This window comes from Acipenser ruthenus, chromosome 4, assembly GCF_902713425.1.
Source record: "Acipenser ruthenus chromosome 4, fAciRut3.2 maternal haplotype, whole genome shotgun sequence".
NCBI classification, from domain to species: Eukaryota; Metazoa; Chordata; class Actinopteri; order Acipenseriformes; family Acipenseridae; genus Acipenser; species Acipenser ruthenus.
The window spans coordinates 27,140,098-27,162,050 of record NC_081192.1 but is presented as its reverse complement, the minus strand read 5'-3'; the positions used below and the strand labels follow the sequence as shown (position 1 = coordinate 27,162,050).

The following is a 21,953-nucleotide window of genomic DNA, read 5'->3' as shown; positions in this document are numbered from 1 at the left end:
GACTCAATATTGCAGCTACAGCATACAAACATTCTAAAAGTTATAAACAAAATAGGTGTATTTTTTCTTCCAATACCTCTCAGTTAATTATTATTATTTGTTTTGTTAATTCAATACAATCTAGGTAGCGATATATATAATTGTTATTTTTTTTTATTTTTTTATTTTTTTTGGATGTTAAGAGTTAGGATCAGGGGTGTAGTGGAGCCGGAGCGGGGCGGAGCGGCGCTTGGGCACTTTTTCAATCCATGTTTTTCAATTGCAAATGTTCACATTTATAAATACATATATTTAAAATATTTTCGTGTTCGAATTTTGTCTAAACACTTGTAGTAAGCATTGCCTGCGGCTCTGTGCCAGCTGTGCGAATTTGCGACAGACAGACAGCTAGCTATACGTTTAATAAAGACAAGCTGTCGGCTAAAACATCAAGTAATCTGAAAAACGATGTCACCACAATAAGCAGCACAGTTGCTGCTTTTGATTGGTCCATTATTATGCCATTAAAATATGCTGTCATTCCAGTTTTTTTTTTTTAGCAAATCAATTTTGAAAGTGATGTTGCTGACAACCAATCAGAGAAGGAGGCGGTTCGTTCCTTGGCCGTAACTGAGGTGATGATATTAGTAACGGTATTAATAATAATAAAAAACAACTCGCAAATCAAAAATGTCTGGTCTCGGAGGTAGTAAACGAACTCGTCAAGAGACTTTGATACAATATTTTGGCAATAGTAGTAAAAAACAGAAGATCGTTTGTTGTACGGCAGAAGCAGAACCTACAGTGGAACCAGAACCTACAGCAGTTGAAGAAAAAAGCGCGGAGAAACAGCCATGGCCAAACATCTGGAGTTCTGAGGTATGGGAAGAAAAGAAACAACTTTACACTTTCCTTGACTGTGCGGATGGTAATCTGGGCTGTCGTGTTTGTAGACGTGTTTCTGCGCTGTCAGTTTTGAAAAGTCAGGGTGTTTCTCTGTCTTCTGAGTGGAAAAATTACAGTGTTGGGTACAATGGAAAAACTCGAGAGCAACAGCTACGATCTTTGAGAAAAAAGATAGCTGAACACAAGAAATCCAGCGCTCATAACAAGGCCACTGCATTGTTACAGCAGAACACAGAGGACATTATTGGGAAATGTGTTGACAGTGCAAAAAGGCGAGATCACGAAACTACCTGTAAAATATTTTCTACTGCTTACTACCTTGCAAAACAAAATCGACCCTATTCTGATCATCAGGCCTTACTGGAACTGCAAGAAATAAATGGTGTTAATGTGGGAACTGGTCTTCATTCCAGATACAGCGCCACTCAAATTATCAACCACGTTTCTGATGAAATGGTCAAAAAGGCCTGTGAGAGAATAATACACATCGATGGAAAAATTGCTGTGTTAATTGATGAATCAACAGCTCTGAATGGTTCCCCAGCACTTATTGTGCATCTCAAATGCGAGACAGACAAGACACGTGACCCTCACTTCATGTTTTTGGAGTTAGTTGAACTTTTTGATCAGTCAGCTGAGTCCATAGTGTTAGCGCTTACTAAGTGTCTTCAAAAACACGGGTTTGACCATGCATACTTACAGAAGAATCGTGTTGCATTTGCAAGTGACGGTGCAAGTGTAATGCTTGGGAAAAAATCTGGTGTGGCAAAACGAATTTCAGACATGTACCCCAACATTGTTGTCTGGCACTGTCTAAATCACAGACTCGAACTTGCAGTTGCCGATAGTGTTTCTGAGACTACTGGCATGAACCATTTTCATTCTTTCATGGACAAGCTATACTCAGTCTACAGTAGATCAGCACTAAATCAGCAAGAACTCCGAAATTGTGCGAAGGAACTGGATGCTGTCTTGAGGAAAATTGGTCGTGTACTGGATGTGAGATGGGTTTCCAGTTCGTTCAGGACTGTCTCCGCTGTGTGGGAAAGTTTTGAAGTTCTGTCGACTCATTTTAAAGCTGCCGTAAGCTCTAAGCGGACTTCTGCTGAAAGAGCGACATACAGCGGTCTACTGAAAAGGCTGTGCTCGCCAGAATTTCTCATTGACCTCGGAGTTATGTACGATGCCTTATACGAACTTTCACTGCTGTCAGAGATTCTCCAGAAACGGACTACTACATTGGTTTATGCAGATAAAATGGCACGTAGAACAGTAAGGATTTTTGAATCCATGAATGAGAATGTAGGTACAAAGACTCTTGAAGCGCAGATAGCTGCCATGGAAGGAACATTTAAATCTACAGTGCTGACGTCGAATCCCAAACATGTAAAAATAAATCATAAACAATTCCTTACCAAACTCGCCAATCATATGAAAGAACGACTTTTTACAACCACTGCATCAAATGAGAAGGTATGTTCATAAACCTTGTACAGATTTTTTTAATTTTAATAGCTAGCCTAATTGTTTGCAATTAACGAGCAGAGGGGGGCGTTAATTTCAGTTTCATGTGTAGTATAAAACTGCAACTGAGAAGTATATACAAATAAATTATAAACATCTGCACTCCTGTCAGTCTCATCGCAGGTGCATAGACTAATGTAAATATAAGAATAGAAAAACACTCCCGCACAGTATATGTATTCTGCAAAATCTCACTTTTATTATTTACTTTATTTAATCCTACTCAAAACTACAAAACGCATATATATATATATATATATATATATATATATATATATATATATATATATATATATATATATATATATATATATATATATACACAGTTAAGGTTTCGAAAATACATTTTAGAAATGCTACCATTAATTTCAAATAGCTTATTCTTTCAGGCTTCTTCCGAGGTGAATTGCCAAAAATATGAAAGTCTTCTTTCTGAGCTCTTGGTCCTGGATCCACACCACTGGCCTGCAGAACTACCCCAGGGTTATGGCGAAAATGAAGTTGAAAGATTGTGTCGGCGCTTTCAGCTAAATGAACGTATTATCAAAAATGCATTTCGAGATTTTAAGGAGAACAACGGAAGAATTCCAGATGATTTAGCTCCACTTATTAACTGCACACGTGTGATCCCGTGCAGTACTGCTGAATGTGAAAGGGGATTCAGCCAAATGAACTTAATTATAACTGATCAGCGTTCCAAAATTTTAATCAAACATGCTTCAGCCTTAATGTTTATCAAGCTTCATGGACCCCCTTTGAGACAGTGGAATCCAAGCCCTTATGTGACCACTTGGTTGCGACACAATCATCGATCCGCAGATGACAGCCGTACACGGGTGGCAGCTCCAATTTCCAGCGACTCCCCTGACGCTCTGTGGCAGTTCCTATAGTTGACTAAAAACAACCTGTGATTGGTAAGTGCAACTTTTAATTTTCTATAGAGAGGGGAGATTTTACAGAAATTTGTTAAGTAAAATATGTGTTATATTATTATTAAAAAAACCCCGATTAAATCGCGTTAAATGGAAAGTGGGCGTAACTGTTAATACCTCGTTAACTATTTAATTGATTCTCATTGGGACCGCTCCGCTACTTTTTTTTTTACCACTACACCACTGGTTAGGATGGTATTTACTCGCGCATAGTTTTGTATGTTATTTCCGAATTTCTCCTTTAACATGTCTGAAGGGGACACTGTATTACTTAAAACGCGTATTAACGTATTAAAACGTGTTAACTGTGAGCAGATGCCTTGACCAGTCTGCACCCAGCTACCTCCAGACCCTCATCTCTCCCTACACCCCCACTCGACCTCTCCGCTCCGCCTGCACTAGAAGACTAGCTCTACCACCGCTACGCTCCCCTGCCTCCAAAGCCCGCTCCTTCTCCACCCTTGCTCCGCAGTGGTGGAATGACCTTCCTACAGATGTCAGGACTGCCCAGTCCCTGACCACATTCCGGCGCCTCCTTAAGACTCACCTCTTCAAAGAGCACCTGTAGAACTCCTCTGTTTGTATCCTGGGACACTATCACCCTTCATGTAAATGTGCTTTATTTTGCTCTTATCAGCCCCTATTTTACTGCATTTAATCCTGTACTTCTGAATACTGTAATCTGCCAAGTTTTTAACCTGTAGTACTTTGTATTTACTCACATCCTGATGTAACTATCACTATTTAATCATATCCTGATGTAACTATCACTATTACCTGATGTATTATTGAATTGTGGTTTGTCAAACTTGTACTTTACTTGAACAAAAGTTATTGTATTGCTTGCTCTTATTGTATTACTTGTATTGTAACGCTTGAAATGTTTTTGCTTACGATTGTAAGTCGCCCTGGATAAGGGCGTCTGCTAAGAAATAAATAATAATAATAATAATGGACCTCCGGCACCGGCGTAGATTTAGCTAGGGATGGTAGGGACATGTCCCTACCAATGTCAAGGGACCGTTGAATTGTCCCTACCAATAATTTTGATAAATCTTAAACGTCTTTTGTCAAGTCATTATATCTGCTCCACAGAGGGTTAACTCTCTCAAGCCCCCCGCCCCTCCCCCTCGTTAGTCCTCCCTCCTCCAAAAAAAACAAAACAAAAAAAAAACGCTAATTTGATTGACTTTGGCCCTTCCATACTGCATCACTGTAACACGGACTCAGTGCGTGGCTGACGTCAGGGACCAGCAGAGTGTGTTGTTTTCATTGAAGTGCGAAAGTGCACAAGGACTCGGGAGTGAAAGGTAAATCTCCGGGTTTAAAATAAAAAAAAAAAATTCTAGTCATTCTTAAACGGTGTACATTGTGCCATAATTTTCACATTTATTTTAAAAAATAAGAATAAATATAATCAGTTTAATTCGATGTTTGTGTTTGTTGGTTAATGCGTTGTCATATTATTTCAATCCTCCTTCCTCCCTTTGTAACTAACTTACTCCTTGCTTGATATTTTTGTATCGTGTGTGTAAAAAGCGAACACGAACATATGTATTTGATTGAATGGACAGTGTGACTATCCAGGCGGCTAAATAAATGCACTATATTATATAGGCAGTAATAAAAAATATATAAAAAGTCAAATTAATGGTGGGGGGGGGGGGGGGGGGGGACGACGACAGATATACAAATAAATGTCAGTGCGGCGTGAGTAAAAAAAGGTTGAGAACCGCTGGTTTAGGCTGGACTCTGGAAAGACGCTCATCTGAAGTTGCCGCTTGCCGGTCAGGCTGATGAGTGTGAGCCACTGACTGAATGAAAGCCAGGTGCCGCGGCTGAAGGTATTGTCAGCTCGTCAGCAACATAGTTTGAGAGAATAAAGCTACCTACCTACCTACCTATTACGTTAGCGACCCATTGCTAGCTGCTAACCCAACGTCCTTGGTGGCTAGCTAGCTTGTTTCACAGCTAAATCATTATGTGTGTGTGTGTGTGTGTGTGTGTGAGTGTGTGTGTGTGTGTGTGTGTGTGTGTGAGAGAGAGAGAGAGAGAGAGAGAGAGAGAGAGAGAGAGAGAGAGAGAGAGAGAGAGAGAGAGAGAGAGAGTGCGTGAGCATGTTTTGATATCGTCATTCAACTAACGTTAGCTAATCACTTCAATTTGGCTTTAGGTGACTAAAGCATAATAGCAACCAAAAAAATAAAGATGGACATAAGGAAGTTTTTTTTTACAAAAAGTCAAAGTGTAAGTAGGAAGATGTTATTAAAGTAATAAACACAATTGATAATGATTCTCATAGCAAATGAAAAAATAATTTACTAATGAAGTTAGCAGAGTCATACTTTCTCTCTAAACAGCATGCATCAATTTATCATTTTATCAGGCGAGTGAAGCAGTGCAGCCTGGTAAAAGCAGTACAGAGGCAGGTGGAGCAACAGGGTCGCAGGTGGGGTCTGTAATGGCTTAGTGATTATAACAGTGAAAGTGTTAGACTCAGTTTTGAGATATATTATTGTTTGAGGCACATTGTGATATAATAGTAGGCTAATGCTGTATAGTAATACTCAGCAAATAAAGTTAGCATAGCCATATATTTTCTCTCTATATGGCATGCATCAATTTATTATTTTATCAGGTGAATGAAGCAATGCACCCAGGTACGAGCAGCAGCACAGACACAGGAGTGGCAGGCAGAGCACGTGAGCGTGCATGTGCTCATGCTTGTAGCGCCAGGGGTATTGGTAGCTTACAGTAAGGCTGGGATAGGTTATAATTCAGGTTATTAGTAATTCTACAGCAGGGATGTCAAACCAGCTTCCAGGAGGGACACTTTATCATAGTGTTTTAAGTGTATACCAGCCAACTTCATGTCAATCAAACTGTCCTCGAATCATGTCCAGCATTCATTTCAAGCCACCAGAAGTTACCATTTAATAGCTGTCTACTAAAAAATTTCTTCCCGGGGGGGCATGCCCCCGAACCCCACTAGCGACCGTGACTCCGCCCCCCTACAAAATTGTGTCCCCACCAATGTTCAAACCAAACCTACGCCCTTGTATATATATATATATATATATATATATATATATATATATATATATATATATATATATATTTGTATGCCCCGGTAGCTAAAAGCTTAGTTACGGCTCTGGGCAAAACCAAAGCCCTTGGCCAGAATACAATATTTTTCTCTATGCATTCTTTTCTGTTGCGCACTCCTGACACCGTTGAAACGGTGAGTCTCAGGTCGAATGCGGATACATAAATCCAATCATTGCGTCTGAACCTGGTGTGTAATCCCAGGTAACTGCTCACTTTTAACACGATTTAAGACGTTAATTCACGTTTTAAGTAATACAGTGTCCCCTTCAGACATGTTAAAGGAGAGATTCGGAAATAACATTCAAACCTATGCGCGAGTAAATACCATCCTAACTCCTAACATCAAAAAAAAAAAAGAAAAAAGAAAAAAAATATCTTTAATTAATATATATATATATATATATTAATAATATATATATAATAATAATAATAATAATAATAATATATATATATAATATATATATATTAATAATTAATATATATATATATATATATATATATATATATATATATATATAATTGCATGCCCCGGTAGCTCCGATATGGAGTCTTTCCATCCACCTCCGGTTCCTTCATCCCAGAGGTGCATGCAATTATATATATATATATATATATATATATATATATATATATATATATATATATATATATTTGTATGCCCCGGTAGCTAAAAGCTTAGTTACGGCTCTGGGCAGAACCAAAGCCCTTGGCCAGAATACAATATTTTTCTCTATGCATTCTTTTCTGTTGAGCACTCCTGACACCGTTGAAACGGTGAGTCTCAGGTCGCCTGCGGATACATAAGTCCAATCATTGCGTCTGAACCTGGTGTGTAATCCCAAGGTAACTGCTCACTTTTAACACGATTTAAGACGTTAATTCACGTTTTAAGTAATACAGTGTCCCCTTCAGACATGTTAAAGGAGAGATTCGGAAATAACATTCAAACCTATGCGCGATTAAATACCATCCTAACTGCTAACATCCAAAAAAAAAAAAAAAAAAGAAAAAAATATCAATAATTAATATATATATATATATATATATATTTATATATATATATATATATATATATATATATATATATATATATATAATTGCATGCCCCGGTAGCTCCGATATGGAGTCTTGCATGCCCCGCTAGCTACGATATGGAGTCTTTCCATCAACCTCCGGTTGCTTCATTCCGGAGGTGCATGCAATATATATATATATATATATATATATATATATATATATATATATATATATATATATGAGTCTCAGGTATATATATATATATATATATATATATATATATATATATATATATATATGAGTCTCAGGTATATATATATATATATATATATATATATATATATATATATATATATATATATATATATATATTTGCATGCCCCGGTAGCTAAAAGCTTAGTTACGGCTCTGGGCAAAACCAACGCCCTTGGCCAGTATACAATATTTTTCTCTATGCATTCTTTTCTGTTGAGCACTCCTGACACCGTTGAAACGGTGAGTCTCAGGTCGCCTGCGGATACATAAGTCCAATCATTGCGTCTGAACCTGGTGTGTAATTCCAAGGTAACTGCTCACTTTTAACACGATTTAAGACGTTAATCCACGTTTTAAGTAATACAGTGTCCCCTTCAAACATGTTAAAGGAGAGATTCGGAAATAACATTCAAACCTATGCGCGAGTAAATACCATCCTAACTCCTAACATCCAAAAAAAAAGAAAAAAGAAAAAAAATAACAATAAAATATATATATATATATATATATATATATATATATATATATATATATATATATATATATATAATTGCATGCCCCGGTAGCTCCGATATGGAGTCTTGCATGCCCCGCTAGCTACGATATGGAGTCTTTCCATCCACCTCCGGTTGCTTCATTCCGGAGGTGCATGCAATATATATATATATATATATATATATATATATATATATATATATATATATATATATATATATATATATATATTTGCATACCCCGGTAGCTAAAAGCTTAGTTACGGCTCTGGGCAAAACCAACGCCCTTGGCCAGTATACAATATTTTTCTCAATGCATTCTTTTCTGTTGAGCACTCCTGACACCGTTGAAACGGTGAGTCTCAGGTCGCCTGCGGATACATAAGTCCAATCATTGCGTCTGAACCTGGTGTGCAATCCCAAGGTAACTGCTCACTTTTAACACGATTTAAGACGTTAATTCACGTTTTAAGTAATACAGTGTCCCCTTCAGACATGTTAAAGGAGAGATTCGGAAATAACATTCAAACCTATGCGCGAGTAAATACCATCCTAACTCTTAACATCCAAAAAAAAAAGAAAAAAGAAAAAAAATAACAATAATATATATATATATATATATATATATATATATATATATATATATATATATATATATATATATATTTGCATGCCCCGGTAGCTAAAAGCTTAGTTACGGCTCTGGGCAAAACCAACGCCCTTGGCCAGTATACTACTATGCATTCGTATCTAGGTGTCTATGGTAGCTAGCGGTATACCGGCTCTTAAGGTAGCTTGTGTTGGAGCAGCAGGACAAGCTCGCCATCCCGCCCGCTGCTTTCCTGCTCACCAAAACACAACGCACCCAGGGGAGAGATACCATGGTAAATAGGTAACCTATTTACCATGGTATCCCTCCCCTGCGGCGGCTGCTCTTGATCTCCGGCTGCTCTTGATCTCCGTGAACGCACCCGCTGTCACATTGAAGCGCTTGAAAACACAGCACAACATTCCCTAATAACACTTGCAATGCATTATGACTTCAAAGGTATGACTTTAAGTCTATGACATTATTATTTATTGATTTTATTTTGTTTTATTTCTTTGATCACCAACTGCCACGACAACACACTCGTTTTTTTTTTTTATGCAGTACTCCTGACGAACTTCACCCATTGACCGCATCGTACCGGCTCTTAAGGTAGCTTGTGTTGGAGCAGCAGGACAAGCTCGCCATCCCGCCCGCTGCTTTCCTGCTCACCAAAACACAACGCACCCAGGGGAGAGATACCATGGTAAATAGGTAACCTATTTACCATGGTATCCCTCCCCTGCGGCGGCTGCTCTTCATCTCCGGCTGCTCTTGATCTCCGTGAACGCACCCGCTGTCACATTGAAGCGCTTGAAAACACAGCACAACATTCCCTAATAACACTTGCAATGCATTATGACTTCAAAGGTATGACTTTAAGTCTATGACATTATTATTTATTGATTTTATTTTGTTTTATTTCTTTGATCACCAACTGCCACCACAACACACTCGTTTTTTTTTTATGCAGTACTCCTGACGAACTTCACCCATTGACCGCATCGTACCGGCTCTTAAGGTAGCTTGTGTTGGAGCAGCAGGACAAGCTCGCCATCCCGCCCGCTGCTTTCCTGCTCACCAAAACACAACGCACCCAGGGGAGAGATACCATGGTAAATAGGTAACCTGTTTACCATGGTATCCCTCCCCTGCGGCGGCTGCTCTTGATCTCCGGCTGCTCTTGATCTCCGTGAACGCACCCGCTGTCACATTGAAGCGCTTGAAAACACAGCACAACATTCCCTAATAACACTTGCAATGCATTATGACTTCAAAGGTATGACTTTAAGTCTATGACATTATTATTTATTGATTTTATTTTGTTTTATTTCTTTGCTCACCAACTGCCACGACAACACACTCGTTTTTTTTTTTATGCAGTACTCCTGACGAACTTCACCCATTGACATCATAGTACCGGCTCTTAAGGTAGCTTGTGTTGGAGCAGCAGGACAAGCTCGCCATCCCGCCCGCTGCTTTCCTGCTCACCAAAACACAACGCACCCAGGGGAGAGATACCATGGTAAATAGGTAACCTATTTACCATGGTATCCCTCCCCTGCGGCGGCTGCTCTTGATCTCCGGCTGCTCTTGATCTCCGTGAACGCACCCGCTGTCACATTGAAGCGCTTGAAAACACAGCACAACATTCCCTAATAACACTTGCAATGCATTATGACTTCAAAGGTATGACTTTAAGTCTATGACATTATTATTTATTGATTTTATTTTGTTTTATTTCTTTGATCACCAACTGCCACGACAACACACTCGTTTTTTTTTTTATGCAGTACTCCTGACGAACTTCACCCATTGACCACATCGTACGGGCTCTTAAAGTAGCTTGTGTTGGAGCAGCAGGACAAGCTCGCCATCCCGCCCGCTGCTTTCCTGCTCACCAAAACACAACGCACCCAGGGGAGAGATACCATGGTAAATAGGTAACCTATTTACAGGACAATAGGTAACCTATTTACCATGGTATCCCTCCCCTGCGGCGGCTGCTCTTGATCTCCGGCTGCTCTTGATCTCCGTGAACGCACCCGCTGTCACATTGAAGCGCTTGAAAACACAGCACAACATTCCCTAATAACACTTGCAATGCATTATGACTTCAAAGGTATGACTTTAAGTCTATGACATTATTATTTATTGATTTTATTTTGTTTTATTTCTTTGATCACCAACTGCCACGACAACACACTCGTTTTTTTTTTTTATGCAGTACTCCTGACGAACTTCACCCATTGACCGCATCGTACGGGCTCTTAAAGTAGCTTGTGTTGGAGCAGCAGGACAGCTCGCCATCCCGCCCGCTGCTTTCCTGCTCACCAAAACACAACGCACCCAGGGGAGAGATACCATGGTAAATAGGTAACCTATTTACCATGGTATCCCTCCCCTGCGGCGGCTGCTCTTGATCTCCGGCTGCTCTTGATATCCGTGAACGCACCCGCTGTCACATTGAAGCGCTTGAAAACACAGCACAACATTCCCTAATAACACTTGCAATGCATTATGACTTCAAAGGTATGACTTTAAGTCTATGACATTATTATTTATTGATTTTATTTTGTTTTATTTCTTTGCTCACCAACTGCCACGACAACACACTCGTTTTTTTTTTTTATGCAGTACTCCTGACGAACTTCACCCATTGACCGCATCGTACCGGCTCTTAAGGTAGCTTGTGTTGGAGCAGCAGGACAAGCTCGCCATCCCGCCCGCTGCTTTCCTGCTCACCAAAACACAACGCACCCAGGGGAGAGATACCATGGTAAATAGGTAACCTATTTACCATGGTATCCCTCCCCTGCGGCGGCTGCTCTTGATCTCCGGCTGCTCTTGATCTCCGTGAACGCACCCGCTGTCACATTGAAGCGCTTGAAAACACAGCACAACATTCCCTAATAACACTTGCAATGCATTATGACTTCAAAGGTATGACTTTAAGTCCACTCTTAGAAAAAAGGGTACAATATAGAACCCTAAAAGGTTCTATCTGCTGGTATAGATTTGGAACCATTTTGAAGTGCTATATGGAACCTTTTAAAATGGTTCTTTGGAAGAACCCTGCATTAGAGGTTTAATAAAGAACCTCCATGGTTCTTATATTAATGGTATAATACAGAACCATATTGGTTCCTCTGAAGAACCTTCTATTGAGGTTTAAAATAGAACCATAAGAGTTACACTATTGAACCTTACAATTAACATTCTATGGAGGGTTGTTTGGTTCATCTGAGAAAAAAACAAATGTATACCGTTAAGAGCTCTTCACATCCTTTAGAATCCCCCAACCTCAGAAGTGTAAGTGCTTTGATAAATCACTCAATTCAGGATGCCAACAATTTATTTATTAAACATTTATATAACAATTTATTGTTTTTACAGGTTAAACCATTAGAGTAGTTTCAGGTTTAGTTATATACAGTTTTACACCGTTTTATTCAACCTGTGTGTTTTTAATAATTAAACCATATTATTTACACAGTGAAAAAAAGGGTCTCGCAGCAAACTGGAAAATAAATCTATGCATCCCACAGATTTTCCTGAAACTTACACAAAATACATTTTCAAGAACATGTAATAGACCTTGAAAAAGCTGAGATAAAATGTATATTGAAACTGATGAACGTGGGTTTCTTTTTTCTTATTCATTTTTTGGTGGCACAAATTAGAAGAGCTACAGTACAGTATTTAGATCAGAGCTTATTATGAGTTTATGATATCTATAAATTAAGACTGAATGTTTATTAGTTTTTTGAGATCAAAACTTCTATTAAAAACAATTTACATTTGTTATAAACAATTAATTTTCTAATCAGCCATTTACATTTAAAATAAATACTTTTTTTATATGTACAATTACATTTTTATATCAAATATTCTGTTTTTGTAATCAAATTAAATAGTTGACACAATAAATTCATTTAATTTCAGATTAAATGTTAAAATGGCATTCCATCAGATCAATATAATTATTCCCCAAGTAAAAGTGCAGTTATTTGACTGTACATCTTTAACACTGGCAAAGGTACTTTGTCAGAGATACTCAGCTTCATGAAGTACCTTTCCATGAAAGTCAGACAATTTTTTAGAGCTTTAGGATACTCAATGCCCAAGGAAAAATAAAGAGAAAAAATACATTCAACAGCAAGGGTGATATCCATTCCTGGATAATCACTGAGTATCTCAATTCCATCAACACAAACAGAGATGTCATCTGCTGCCAATGGGCTTGTTGTTCCCTTGAAAACGATAGTTGGCGTAGGTGATGGTGGTACCTGTATAGATTTTAAAATAATAATTAATAACTTTATTCAACAATAAATTATGTGAAATTGTACTTCAGCAGCATCTCACCATACCTACAAGCAGTGGCGGCTCGTGTGGTGGGGCTGCGGCTACTTTAAAGGGATTTCGTAATATTCCTCCCTTTAAAAACATTTTAACTGTCGGATCTCACTTAAAACAGCGAGGAACGTCTTAAACTCCTGTTAATTGCCTACAAGTCTCCCTCATAATTCATTAAGTACACATTTATGGCAAGCCAAATTAAGAGATACCTTTAAATATTTAACAGATATCTTTAAATATTTCAAAATATCCTTAAATCAGTTGAATATATCTTAAAATATTTTGAAATAATTAGAGATATCTTAACATATTTTAAGATATCTCAAAATGGTTTACAGATATCAGGAATTAATTTGGAGATATCTCAAACTCATTTTGAGATATCTCTAAATGATAATTTGACTTTGTATTTAACATTGAAAACATCAATTCAGTTAAGCTACATTTAAAAAGTAGAGCTCAATTAACTTACTTGGTCAACAACAAACAGATTTTCCCTCTCTCGAAACAAAGCTGGCAACAGCAACAATGCAGCATTCATTCTCAGTCCTACAAATAGGGTATCAGATCATATACAAAGTACAAAGCAAACGGAAGAATGTTGAGCAACCCTGGTCTGAGAGGTACAGGATCTTTGGCTTTGCATTCCACCAGTGCTCTCAGTTACATTCATGAATTCATTATTTGCTAAACTGCACAGATAAAGAATAGTTTAAATGATTTAAAGGTACCTAAAAAAAAACACACACACGACTGTAGCTCTCCAGGACCAGGACTGACCACCACTGATACAAACGTTATTGTGGATTGGAGCAAAAAAATGTTAAGAACAGTATCAACAAAGTTTCTAAAAATCTGTTCATGCAGGTTTTTCGCATTGGTTTTTATGCCCCTGTGAGAGTTAAATACCAGCTATCTTCCCCATGAAATATTATGCTCCAAGTGTATGAAATAAAGTTGCATCATTTTCTGTTTAATAGTTATTTATAGATCCTATTCTGAGATAGGTCAAAACAATTTGATGTACAATAAATATTTCTTATACATTACCATTTCCCTGTGTCTTATCTGAAGCATCTTCAATGTAGGACATCACAGTAGTTAGAAGATGCCCACTAGAAAGTCTGAAAATAGCATCTACCATTCTGGATAGGCCACTCATTAGGTTCCGTTCCAAGTTTACTCCAAAACGTAGTTCTACTTCGTGCAACAGCTAAAATACAGATGCTAAAGTTATTATTATATTTATTTATTTATCATATGCCTTTATCCAAGGCGATATACACAGCTGTAAAAAAGAGTTGAATACTTACAAATAATGTAGTAGTTAAAAAAATCAATAAATAAAACAAAATCAAACTAAACTGAATGCGAGCAGAAAGAAGTTGCATGGGAAAAACCAGGAGCAGTGGAGTTTTGTAAAAGCTGGAGCAGGTGGATTGCTGATGCAGAAAGGTCACCTAGGAGGACTAATTAAAGTGATTATACATGCTTATAACTAAAAATATTAATTTCTCATCAATCACCATAGTAGAATAAAAACTAGTACCTACCAGTTTAGGATGCTTTAGGAATGGAAACAGACCAAGGACTTCTTCAGTGGACTTCTTCTCCATCATTCTTTCCCGAGTGTGTACAGTTCTATTCATGCTGTCACATATGGCTTCAATGTTCGGCCTCAATTTCATTATTTCTTTTCTTATGGAGTCCAAGTGTTTGGCAATACTATGCTCGTCTTCTCCTGGGAACTCCTCACTTTGCATCTGCAATATGTATCATAACGTTAAGTAATTCAATACTTATGATCAGGCATTTACTGCATGTATTCTCTGTGCTTTTCTTTACTCTGGAAAAATGCTAAAGATCAAGTACTCTCCATGAAAGCCAATTAGCTAATAAACTACACAATCGCATGTATGTACATATATAAAGTATGTAATTCTATTTCAATCTATTTCTGTCAATGCAGATCCAAGAGTTAGGCTTACAGATTCTCTTCTCTTTTTCATGAGCGGTTGCTGTTGCTCTGGTGCACGCTTCCTTCCTCGACCCACAGCACCAAACTTTTTTTTCATGTCTTCTACAGTCTCCACTGAAATAAGTGTCTTTCTCTCTTTTTTGAATTTATTTCTCAGTATTTCAAGTAGAGTAGCCTGAAACAATGATAGAAAGTTAAACCTATGTCCATTATCTGGCTATAAAAAATACATATCAACTAGTAAAAATATATTTAACGCTGCATAATTTTGACAAATTAATGTTTATTCGACTATTTCTTTTATGAATATAACTACCAAATGTATACTCACATATCCAGTTTGGCTGTCATCCCTTAGAAATCTGTACTTACAGCACAAAGTACTTAGCACAGTACTGTACATTATGTGGTCTGGATACCTAAATATACAGATTAGAAAATAATATAGGCATATGAATTGTAAGTGAATTATAAGAAAAATATATATTTGAGAAATAATGTCATGAAATACAGTTGCATTTTACAATTGCTTTAATTTACAAAAAAAACATGCTGAAAAGCATTATGAAAATGAATTTAATAAAACTTTTTCTCTTGAATAAAATATTGCTGTTATGATAGATTTAAAAAAAAAATAGTAATCATTTTAAAAATGAATATGCTATTTTATGTTATGTAATTATTCTAAAATTGGTTGCCTATGTATCTAAAACAAACACCGAAATCTCAGTTCTTACAGCGTATATTTGCTGAGGTCATCAAACAGAGTCTGTATTAGAGCTGCACGAAGGGCAGATTTGTCTTTTGATTTGAAACCAATGTCCTTTCTATCAAGGGCCATCTGTACAACTGGAGGAAATATAGGCAATGTATAACATGCGGTCCAAACATGAACACTTGTTGAGGTTTGTGGCACTTCTCTGCATTCTACTGGTAGCACCTTCTCTGAAACAATATGCTCATTTGCTTTTGTTCTATGAAAATACAAAAAACAACAAAAAAAACAATATTTCATAATTTTAATCACCTGAAAATATCTAAAGACTTGATATTTAAACAGAGCCTTATAATATAACAGCCATATTAATTTTCTACACAGAAGTTTAAAACCATACATTCCCAGTCCTCATTTTCAGGAATTAAACTAGTGAAAATACCTCTCTCTCTCTCTCTCTCTCTCTCTCTCTCTCTCTCTCTCTCTCTCTCTCTCTCTCTCTCTGTGTTTCCATAAAGAAATGTACTCCCATAATATACATCTTTCTTACAATACAACATTACAATACAAAAAGCGTACTGGTAGTAGTAATTTATACTTTTCAAAGTGATTCCTGTATAGTATGTGGTATTTAAATGTAAATACTAAAACACAACAATAGACTAACATAATGTATAATATATTTGTCATTACATACCTTTTAAGGTTCTCGAGAGCCTTTAAAAATTTGACTTGGTCCTTCATAGTTCGGAAGATCTTTCCAATCATATGTTCTGTCAGACCTAAAAGAGTCTCACCATCTATTTCTTCACCTAATGAACAAAAAAACATAAAATTAATCAGAAAAATAAGCACCAATGTTAACCTGCCATTGTAATTAATATCACAGTTTTAAATGCAAGCAGTACCTTATACACAGTATGATGAGGTGCAATATATAAACATCCATCACTGTCTTCATAAGCATCTAGTGCATGGTAGTCAACTTCATTGCCAGGTGTTAATGTACACCACTCATGCAAAGCCTCTATTTTGAAGGCATGAAGGTGAGAATTAAATTCCAGAGCAAAATACAGTTTCCCACACAAAATCCATGTACACCTAAACTGAATGATATGCAAGATTTTGAAAAAAATGGGTAAATCCTCATGGACTACATCGACAATGAAGTAATCCTTGACTTCGTATTTCACGTGATCCACAGTTAGTTTCTTTACTTTCAGTATGGTTTCATCAGCTTCAAGTTCACTGGCTTGAATATTGCATTTTTCAAGAATAATGTCTTTCAAAGATGTAGATGATAGCTGAACAACACAAGACCCTTCTTGCTCATATGACTGATGCAAAGCATCTGCACAACAAAAATCCCAACACTGTCTTTGTTGATGTCTTTTTGCTAAAGTAAAGCAGATGTTCCGGAAGTTCCACACATTTCTTGCAAGCCGCTTAAAGTACTGGTGCTTTCCTTCAAAACGTAAGCACCAAAGTGATCAAAGTGGTCCAAATTCAGCTAGCAATCTGGGGTAGTGTACCAAGTAATGCAATTTTGGTATAAAATTACCAGGATACAGTCTATTAAATTCGCTGAGAAATTCTCCAATTAAAATCTGCAAATGTGAAAGTGACGACTTTTTCACAACAGGAGACATTACAAAGTCTACTATTTCACGCACCGGCGTAGATTTAGCTAGGGACGGTAGGGACATGTCCCTACCAATGTCAAGGGACCGTTGAATTGTCCCTACCAATAATTTTGATAAATCTTAAACGTCTTTTGTCAAGTCATTTTATCTGCTCCACAAAGGGTTAACTCTCTCAAGCCCCCCGCCCCTCCCCCTCGTTAGTCCTCCCTCCTCCAAAAAAAACAAAACAAAAAAAAACGCTAATTTGATTGGCTTTGGCCCTTCCATACTGCATCACTGTAACACGGACTCAGTGCGTGGCTGACGTCAGGGACCAGCAGAGTGTGTTGTTTTCATTGAAGTGCGAAAGTGCACAAGGACTCGGGAGTGAAAGGTAAATCTCCGGGTTTAAAATAAAAAAAAAAAATTCTAGTCATTCTTAAACGGTGTACATTGTGCCATAATTTTCACATTTATTTTAAAAAATAAGAATAAATATAATCAGTTTAATTCGATGTTTGTGTTTGTTGGTTAATGCGTTGTCATATTATTTCAATCCTCCTTCCTCCCTTTGTAACTAACTTACTCCTTGCTTGATATTTTTGTATCGTGTGTGTAAAAAGCGAACACGAACATATGTATTTGATTGAATGGACAGTGTGACTATCCAGGCGGCTAAATAAATGCACTATATTATATAGGCAGTAATAAAAAATATATAAAAAGTCAAATTAATGGTGGGGGGGGGGGGGGGACAACGACAGATATACAAATAAATTTCAGTGTGGCGTGAGTAAAAAAAAGGTTGAGAACCGCTGGTTTAGGCTGGACTCTGGAAAGACGCTCATCTGAAGTTGCCGCTTGCCGGTCAGGCTGATATGAGTGTGAGCCACTGACTGAATGAAAGCCAGGTGCCGCGGCTGAAGGTATTGTCAGCTCGTCAGCAACATAGTTTGAGAGAATAAAGCTACCTACCTACCTACCTATTACGTTAGCGACCCATTGCTAGCTGCTAACCCAACGTCCTTGGTGGCTAGCTAGCTTGTTTCACAGCTAAATCATTATGTGTGTGTGTGTGTGTGTGTGAGAGAGAGAGAGAGAGAGAGAGAGAGAGAGAGAGAGAGAGAGAGAGAGAGAGAGAGAGAGAGAGAGTGCGTGAGCATGTTTTGATATCGTCATTCAACTATTAGCTAATCACTTCAATTTGGCTTTAGGTGACTAAAGCATAATAGCAACCAAAAAAATAAAGATGGACATAAGGAAGTTTTTTTTACAAAAAGTCAAAGTGTAAGTAGGAAGATGTTATTAAAGTAATAAACACAATTGATAATGATTCTCATAGCAAATGAAAAAATAATTTACTAATGAAGTTAACAGAGTCATACTTTCTCTCTAAACAGCATGCATCAATTTATCATTTTATCAGGCGAGTGAAGCAGTGCAGCCTGGTAAAAGCAGTACAGAGGCAGGTGGAGCAACAGGGTCGCAGGTGGGGTCTGTAATGGCTTAGTGATTATAACAGTGAAAGTGTTAGACTCAGTTTTGAGATATATTATTGTTTGAGGCACATTGTGATATAATAGTAGGCTAATGCTGTATAGTAATACTCAGCAAATAAAGTTAGCATAGCCATATATTTTCTCTCTATATGGCATGCATCAATTTATTATTTTATCAGGTGAATGAAGCAATGCACCCAGGTACGAGCAGCAGCACAGACACAGGAGTGGCAGGCAGAGCACGTGAGCGTGCATGTGCTCATGCTTGTAGCGCCAGGGGTATTGGTAGCTTACAGTAAGGCTGGAATAGGTTAGAATTCAGGTTATTAGTAATTCTACAGCAGGGATGTCAAACCAGCTTCCAGGAGGGACACTTTATCATAGTGTTTTAAGTGTATACCAGCCAACTTCATGTCAATCAAACTGTCCTCGATTCATGTCCAGCATTCATTTCAAGCCACCAGAAGTTACCATTTAATAGCTGTCTACTAAAAAATTTCTTCCCGGGGGGGGGCAGGGAGGTGGATGGAAAGACTCAATATTGCAGCTACCGGGGGGCATGCAAGACTCCATATCGTAGATACCGGGCATGCAATTATATATATATATATATATATATATATATATATATATATATATATATATATATATATATATATATATATATATATATATATATATAATGTTATTTTTTTTTATTTTTTTTTTTGGATGTTTGGAGTTTTACTCGCGCATAGTTTTGTATGTTATTTCCGAATTTCTCCTTAGACATGTCTGAAGGGGACACTGTATTACTTAAAACGTGAATTAACGTATTAAAACGTGTTAACTGTGAGCAGTTACCTTGGGATTACACACCAGGTTCAGACGCATTGAATGGACTAATGTATCCGCAGGCGACCTAAGACTCACCGTTTCAACGGTGTCAGTAGTGCTCAACAGAAAATAATGCATACAGAAAAATATTGTATACTGGCCATGGGCTTTGGTTTTCCCCAGCGCCGTAACTAAGCATTTAGCTACCGGGGCATGCAAATATATATATATATATATATATATATATATATATATATATATATATATATATATATATATATATATATATATATATTTATAAATTGCATGGACCTCCGGAATGAAGCAACCGGAGGTGGATGGAAAGACTCAATATTGCCTCTACTGGGGCATGCAAGACTCCATATCGTAGATACCGGGCATGCAATTATATATATATATATATATATATATATATATATATATATATATATATATATATATATATATATATTATTGTTTTTTTTTTTCTTTTTTTTTTTTTTTGGATGTTAGGAGTTAGGATGGTATTTACTCGCGCATAGTTTTGTATGTTATTTCCGAATTTCTCCTTTAACATGTCTGAAGGGGACACTGTATTACTTAAAACGTGAATTAACGTATTAAAACGTGTTAACTGTGAGCAGTTACCTTGGGATTACACACCAGGTTCAGCCGCATTGATTGGACTAATGTATCCGCAGGCGACCTAAGACTCACCGTTTCCACGGTGTCAGTAGTGCTCAACAGAAAATAATGCATACAGAAAAATATTGTATACTGGCCATGGGCTTTGGTTAGCATACAGTGTCCCCTTCAGACACTAAACAGTGGCCTACAGTTTTATGTTTGTCTGAAAAAAACAACTACAATTGGTATTTTTAATAATCATTAACATGTTCATTATTTCAATACACAAACATGCAGTATTTTGCAATTATTTAAATCCAATCTTCTCCACTGCAGTTAAACTATGGTTGTTTTTCCTATGCACTTGACAGTGGTGGTGGGTGTTTTTGCCAAAAACTGCTTTAAGTGTGTGATGCAGTGTTGTAAGATTTATTGACATTATGTTGATAATCAGAACAACAGGGTTCACTAACCTCGACTAGGTCAGGGTTAACACAGTTGAGCTCAGATGAAACAGCCCATTTGCAATGTACAGTACTGGGTGGCTATTGGTCATTCAGCAGTGTGATGCAAATACCTGCAGTTACCACAAAGCGCTGACCTGAGCACACTTGCTCATTTGCTATTCTAGTTTTCTCCCTGGGATGCTCGTACTTAAATATTTAATATAAATGGACTTTAGTTGGTATATAGGGGGCTGGTGTCTATAGAGTTAACACAAACTGTTTTACAATTTCTGAAAATGAAATTAAGAAGTTGTGAGCGATGGGGATATAAATAGGCCCAATTAATCCCACACCTGCCGCACACCTTCTGTGAATGATGCAATTGTCAGCAAATGATTTACTGACCATCCCAATATAATTTAGGAGCAAAAGAAACATCTGTAATTGGCGTAATTACAGGGATTAATTATAGCATTGTTTCTTTACCGAATATCTCAATCGTCCTGCCTGGGGACAGACGTGAAGTTATGTATATATACATTTAGTGTGCCCAATTATTTTACCCCCGATTTTCTCCCCAATTTGGAATGTCCAATTATTTTTTCTCCTCATCGCAGCAATTCCTTACACAGCTCAGGAGATCCAAAGGTTCAGTGGGCGTCCTCCGATCCCACAACCAAACTATTATCCTCTTTTACACCCAGGAACTCGAGAGCGGATGTCAGCGAGCTACTGACCTCTGGAGGACAAAGGCCAGCCCTGCAGGTGTCCGCTTTTGAGCTCACAGGGCGCCTGGCCAGCAGGGTTCACTGTAGCGCAATGAGGAGAAACAGTCCCTTTTGTTTTTGCTTCCCTAACCCACGGGAGTGCCAGAGCCAATGTTACGCTCCCTTTGGAATTCACAGCGAAGACCGACAACTTTGCACAGCCAGGACGCGAACCTGTGCTGTATGACCACACAACCACGCTTTTACCAGGTGAGCCACTCGAGGACCCCCTGATAGTGTTTTTGAGGTTAAGATTCATTTAAAAGTTATAACTAGCTCTTTATTTTATATATATATATATATATATATATATATAT

The 21,953-nt window shown here is 37.5% G+C and overlaps 1 protein-coding gene across 1 annotated transcript; it reads left to right on the top strand.

Annotated features, from left to right (window-relative positions):
- The first annotated feature begins 1,602 nt into the window (after window positions 1–1,602).
- On the top strand, window positions 1,603–3,516 carry LOC131736843 (E3 SUMO-protein ligase KIAA1586-like). Its single transcript, XM_059022252.1, has 2 exons — window positions 1,603–2,358; window positions 2,799–3,516. The coding sequence occupies exons 1-2, from the start codon at window positions 1,627–1,629 to the stop codon at window positions 3,297–3,299; spliced, it is 1,233 nt and encodes a 410-aa protein (XP_058878235.1). The 5' UTR covers window positions 1,603–1,626; the 3' UTR covers window positions 3,300–3,516.
- The last annotated feature ends 18,437 nt before the right edge of the window (window positions 3,517–21,953 follow it).

Bases quoted from the DNA above. Each gene is read 5' to 3' on its own strand.
- LOC131736843 (XM_059022252.1), top strand. From the start codon at position 1,627: ATGCTTGGGAAAAAATCTGGTGTGGCAAAACGAATTTCAGACATGTAC. The intron at 2,359-2,798 runs GTATGTTCATAA...TTATTCTTTCAG, and splicing joins CCACTGCATCAAATGAGAAG to GCTTCTTCCGAGGTGAATTG.